General features: G+C 44.3%; 1 protein-coding gene across 1 annotated transcript; it reads right to left on the bottom strand.

Moving 5' to 3' along the window:
* Positions 1-905: 905 nt before the first annotated feature.
* HSPA5 (heat shock protein family A (Hsp70) member 5) lies at positions 906-5,144 on the bottom strand. Its single transcript, XM_054584388.1, has 9 exons — positions 5,063-5,144; positions 4,767-4,978; positions 4,441-4,672; positions 3,956-4,093; positions 3,526-3,638; positions 3,039-3,429; positions 2,668-2,905; positions 2,265-2,432; positions 906-1,805 (listed from the first exon to the last, which is right to left on the bottom strand). Exons 2-9 carry the CDS (start codon positions 4,886-4,888, stop codon positions 1,243-1,245), a joined length of 1,965 nt encoding a protein of 654 aa, XP_054440363.1. The 5' UTR covers positions 4,889-4,978; positions 5,063-5,144; the 3' UTR covers positions 906-1,242.
* Between the last annotated feature and the right edge of the window lie 1,132 nt (positions 5,145-6,276).

Here is a 6,276-nt window from a genome sequence, read left to right as displayed (position 1 = left end):
TTTTTAATGTTCGTATTCAACTTGGCCTGATGATCAAATATTACTCCAGGCCTGTCCAAATGATTCTGGGCATTGCAGCACAGGTCTGGGCCTCACAGTAACAGAATCATGCTATCAGGTACCAGTTCTACGCGTTAGCATTCTTTCAGCCATTGCCCATCTGAAAAATAGCTATCCTTGGGTCATACTGGATTTCATAGCACCAGATAACCTGCACCCTATATCCACCTAGACCGCCTTTCCTCAGGAAGCCAATCCAAGTGGCCTTAAACCTGTCTTGGCACAAATGACCGTCTTTGACCCACAAATTGCAGTGGGGCTTAATGTAGTTTGGTCACCATCCTCAATCCCATCCTAGTACAACTTGGTATTAAGAAATTTGAGAGGTGGGTATTTTTATAGAGGTTCAAAACATACTTTTACACTCTAAAACGATGAACTGAATCCGAGGGAATAAAATTAATATATGACCCATCTCTGTCAGGTCTTCAAAATTCAAGCAGCCATAAAGCATCATTAGTAATAAAAAGCCACCAGGGGGAGGACGAAATATGGGAGGTGGGGGATGGGTAGGGCCAGGGATAGTAAGCGGGGGAATGCTGACAACTGTAATTTAACAATTATTTAAAAATTTAAAACATTAAAATATAAATGTTAAAAAAACTCACCAGTTTCAGAAAGATAAGGGGAAATAGAAAATTTCAAATATGTTTAAGAAAACTCCACTCTAGGGCACTGTGAAATGGCCCTTGTCTAAGTGAGAATATGGATGAACCTCCCACCTCTTCTTTAAAGTTAGGCAAATTCTTAAAGAGTATTGAATAGAAATGTTTCCTTACCTCAAAACCCCTCCCCCACGAGAATTTAATCTCAAAATAAATGACCTAATAATTAGAAGGCTTAGCACACAAAATCAGACCAGTGTAAATAACAAACATTTATTGGTGTCACTTATGGTAGAAAATAAAGTTCCTACACCAGATGCACATGACCCAATTGTTAAATAGAACGTTTCCATGGTGAGCACGCGCAAGATAGCCAATTTCTCCTCTCCCCCCACCCCAAGACATGTGAGCAACTGCTAATGAAAAGCAGTAAACAGCCACTTGGGCTATAGCATTTTCAACTCCACTCTGAGGTGAAGATTCCAATTATATTCGAGACTTAAGTTCTCTCAATTTTCTCCTAACGAAAGTTCCTGAGTCCAGTATTTACAATATTACAGCACTAGCAGAACAGTGTCTACAACTCATCTTTGTCTGCTGATTCTTCTTCGCCAGTTGGGGGAGGGCCTGCACTTCCATAGAGTTTGCTGATAATTGGCTGAACAATTTCTTCTAGTTCCTTCTTTTTAGCTTTGAAATCTTCAATGTCAGCATCTTGGTGACTTTCCAGCCATTCAATTTTTTCCTCCACAGCTTTTTCCATGGTCTCCTTATCTTCTGAGGAAAGTTTACCTCCCAGCTTTTCTTTATCTCCGATCTGATTCTTTAGCGAATAGGCATAACTTTCCAATTCATTTCTAGTATCAATGCGCTCCTTGAGCTTTTTGTCTTCTTCAGCAAACTTCTCTGCATCATTAACCATCCTTTCAATTTCTTCAGGTGTCAGGCGATTTTGGTCATTGGTAATTGTGATCTTATTTTTGTTGCCCGTACCTTTGTCTTCAGCTGTCACTCGGAGAATGCCATTCACATCTATCTCAAAGGTGACTTCAATCTGTGGGACCCCACGGGGAGCAGGAGGAATTCCAGTCAGATCAAACGTTCCCAGAAGGTGATTGTCTTTCGTCAGGGGTCGTTCACCTAGAAGTTGTACACAAAAACCTCATTAGTAGCTACTGAAAAGCAGTATACCTAGATACCTCCATTTCAGTCTCTTAGAGCCTAGTGGCAAAGGGCACTCTCATCAAGCTAGAAGTGGGTCACTGGTCTGTAAGGAGCAACAAATGAGACTAACAGTTAAGTTACTATGAACTCGACTGTTTCTCATCTACTTTACACAAACCCTTTTTGTTCTAGTATTCTAGAGCTAGCTCAAAAATTATTTTTAATGGGAAGGAGTGCTAAGGTAGCTAGGTAGGAACTGGACTTTAATGCTAACTATACCAAACACAACACTAGACAAAATAAGAAACCCACATCTGAAAAAAATCAAGTATTTCTTTCCCTAGGTTTTTTTGACAGAGTATACTGACAAAGTATATTAAGCAAGAAGTCATGCTGTTAACACACACCATGGTATTAGCAAATGTAAGCAATTACCTTCATAAACCTTGATTGTAACAGTTGGCTGATTATCAGAGGCTGTAGAAAATATCTGTGACTTCTTGGTGGGCACCACAGTGTTCCTTGGAATCAGTTTGGTCATGACACCTCCCACAGTTTCAATACCAAGCGTAAGGGGACATACATCAAGCAATACCAGATCACCTGCAAAGGTAATACAGAGATAAGCTCTAATGAAAGAGTCATAGGAGCACCACCAAGCAATCTCTCTATACTTGCTAAGGATCTTGAAACTATACCATGTCTTGACCTCCCAGTATCCTTTAGTACCTGTGTGACCTTGCTGCTCATTTATATTGCTTTCTAAAGCAACAGCTAATTATATTCTTCCCATCAAGCTGCTGAAGCAGTGTGGAAGATGCTCATGACATTGACCTACCTGTATCTTGATCGCCAGAGAGCACACCAGCCTGGACAGCAGCACCGTATGCTACGGCCTCATCGGGGTTTATGCCACGGGATGGCTCCTTGCCATTGAAGAACTCTTTAACCAGTTGTTGAATCTTTGGGATTCGAGTAGAGCCACCAACAAGAACAATTTCATCAATATCAGACTTCTTCAAATCAGAATCTTCCAGCACTTTCTGGACAGGCTTCATGGTAGAACGAAACAGGTCCTAGAATAAGAGATATTAATTACTGTGATGATGATGCCTGTTATACTGAGATATTGTCTAGACATCTAAATGCAATGTCCCAAACTCAAGAGAATCTAGATCTCTTTAGCAAAGCAAAAAACAAGGAACATACCATGTTTAGCTCTTCGAATTTGGCCCGAGTCAGGGTTTCAGAGAAGTCTTCTCCTTCATAGAAAGATTCAATTTCAATTCTTGCTTGATGTTGAGAAGACAGGGCCCGTTTGGCCTTTTCTACCTCACGTCGGAGTTTCTGCACAGCTCTATTGTCTTTCCTAACGTCTTTGCCAGTCTTCTTTTTGTAGAGCTTGATAAAGTGTTCCATGACACGCTGGTCAAAGTCTTCTCCACCCAGATGAGTATCACCATTAGTGGCCACTACTTCGAAGACACCATTATCAATGGTGAGAAGAGACACATCAAAGGTTCCACCACCCAGGTCAAACACCAGGATGTTCTTCTCCCCTTCCCTCTTATCCAGGCCATAAGCAATAGCAGCTGCTGTACTGTTACGAAAATAAGGAGGAAAAGAAAAAGCTCAGTTAAGTTTACATTTTCCTTACTTAGCAAATATGTCATACCTTTTTGAATGGAACACTTACGGCTCATTGATGATCCTCATAACATTCAATCCAGCAATAGTTCCGGCATCTTTGGTTGCCTGGCGTTGGGCATCGTTGAAATAGGCTGGTACAGTGACAACTGCATGGGTAACCTAAAAAGGTAACAAAAAGTAATTATAATTAAGTGTATTTTATCACATAGCTTTACCCTTACTTAAGTTATAATCAAACCATTACTTTAATTTCTAAGCCAGCATATTTGTAAGATGGGCATAATATATAGTTTTAAACCTGGGGAAAAGTTCCTAGTATTTTGTTTGGCCTACAGGAAAGCATAGAAGTAATTAAAGCCGATACACATGGTTGTCATTCAGATTCAAACTGTTAAAACAATGAAGACGTTTATACAACATAATCAATCAAGAATAGTATTAATAAAATTACTTAACACTGTTCTGGAGACACTTACCTTCTTTCCCAAGTAAGCCTCAGCGGTTTCCTTCATTTTAGTGAGAACCATAGCAGATATTTCTTCAGGAGCAAATGTCTTTGTTTGGCCACCTCCAATATCAACTTGAATGTATGGTTTAGTTTTCTTTTCAACCACCTATTTTTAAAAAATTATTATTATTTGCAGACACAAAAGGTACGACACTTCAAATCTTAAAAAAAGAGGATTGTATTAGAGAGTCTTCTTCCCCTATAAAGTTTGGTTTACTTTGATCCCTTGGAGCTGAACATTGACCAGAAATACTTCCCTTAATCCTCAACTATTAGAGTAGTTACGAGTGAAGTTTGACAACTTTAGTAAGTTTTGTAACACATCAGAACTGTTAAAAATTATTACATACACCACGTCTCTAACTCTTTTTTGTAGTCAACACTTTTTCTGTAACTTCTCAATCTTAAATACTCCCACCACCCACTTCCGATCCGGTAAAACCCCAGTCGAACCTTGAAAGGCAAGAACTTGATGTCCTGCTGCACAGACGGGTCATTCCATGTGCGGCCAATGAGCCGCTTGGCGTCGAAGACCGTGTTCTCAGGGTTGGAGGTGAGCTGGTTCTTGGCTGCATCGCCGATCAGACGCTCCCCTTCGGGAGTGAAGGCCACATAAGACGGCGTGATACGGTTGCCCTGATCGTTGGCGATGATCTCCACGCGGCCATTCTTAAACACCCCGACGCTGGCAGAAAAACCAAACGGAAGAATCAGCACAGCCATTCTCACCGCGGCCCTGGGCCACGCCCCATTCTCCCCTTTCTACAAACCCCACTTACCAGGAGTATGTGGTCCCCAGGTCGATGCCCACCACCGTGCCCACGTCCTCTTTCTTGTCCTCCTCCTCGGCCCGCGCCGCGCCTAGCAGCAGCAGCACCGCAGCCACCAGGGAGAGCTTCATCTTGACGTCGCTGTCGGTCAACAGGCAGGCAAGGCGTCGCAAGCAATCCAGTCGCAGGCCGAAGCACGGGAACACACCAAGGTTACCAACCTGAGAGCGACACAGTGACTGGAATCAAGAAGAGCAGCGGACAAGGCGATAGACAGGTCCGAAAATACAGGCCGCGGCGCTTACCTCTCACGCTTTACTAAACCCCCAACTCAATTTGTCTGTGAAGTCTGACCAGCGTCTACCGCGCGGTGCCTCGATCCCATTTATATACCCTCCCCCCAGCCCTGTCGTGGAGGCCGCCGATTGGCCAGGTCGCTCCTAGTTGGAGGCCTCTGATTGGTCCAGGCCACCAAGCTGGCTGCAGCCGATTCGAAGCAGCTGCCTCCGCAACTAACGTCACCGATACGCTTCCAGGGCTGACTCATTGGTTACTGGTCGCGCCCAACAACTGCCAATGGGAGGCAACATCCGCCCCTGTAAGATGGGCTTATTGGTTTAGCCGCTGTCCGTCCCTCTAGCGACCTCTCACCCGGAGGCTGTTTCTGCCGGTAACTGCTGAGGTTCCCCTCCACGCTGCGCCCTTTGGGGCCGGAGTTCGACCCTGCTTTCCCCCCAGAGGCGCTGAGACTTGAGTTTTTTGCTTCTCCACTGCCCGCCTGCCCCTCTCTCTGTCCCTCGTCCTGGAGCGGGAAGCGGTTTTTCCTCCTCCCGGCCTCCATCCTGTCTTATGCCACAGGTCTCTGTCTAGGTGCTGGGATCGCCTCAAAACAATTTATCTGCCCCTCATAGCCACTGCGGGTGTTCGAGTCTCAGAGCCTCCTGTTACTGGCCCCAACACTCGAGTCGGGACCTTGGTCTGGGCACCGCTCGGCCGCGAATCATGGCTCTTCTGGCCAGTATGTCGCCCCGGTACCCTCTGCCCAAGCTATCTTTGTCTATACCAGGGCTCCACAATACCTTCCCCCATGGTAAGTCACAGGACAGGCCTGGCCAAAGTAATTGTCTCGTAGCCCTGAATCACCTCCCCATTGTGGCAACGGCCACCTCGAAGAGCTCCCTAATGCCCTCCCTCCTTTTCTGGGATGTGTCATTTTTCTAGGGTATTACCCCTTGTCGTCTTCTGCCAAGTCCATCCTTTCCCTTTGTGGCTCAGGTTATCAGTTACAAGACTTTCCTCATCCTTTATTCTTGATACCTTTCTACCTCCACTCTTTTTCTCTAATTGTGCTTAAACGCTTTTGATACACTAAGACTTCTTGATAACGCCTTAATCTTGTATAACATCCTGTACCAAAAAATAATAGAGGTTACAACTTACTTCAGGTTTACTCTGTGCCAAGCTTAGTTCTGTTTCCTGTGTCAGTCAGTCCTTACGGTTTAGTATTCCGCATTTCCCG

Source organism: Pteronotus mesoamericanus, unplaced genomic scaffold (genome assembly GCF_021234165.1).
Source record: "Pteronotus mesoamericanus isolate MK-2021 breed Mesoamerican mustached bat unplaced genomic scaffold, CSHL_Meso_final contig_78, whole genome shotgun sequence".
Taxonomy (NCBI): Eukaryota; Metazoa; Chordata; class Mammalia; order Chiroptera; family Mormoopidae; genus Pteronotus; species Pteronotus mesoamericanus.
The sequence above is the reverse complement of the archived record's forward strand: the minus strand, read 5'-3'. Positions and strand labels throughout refer to the sequence as shown.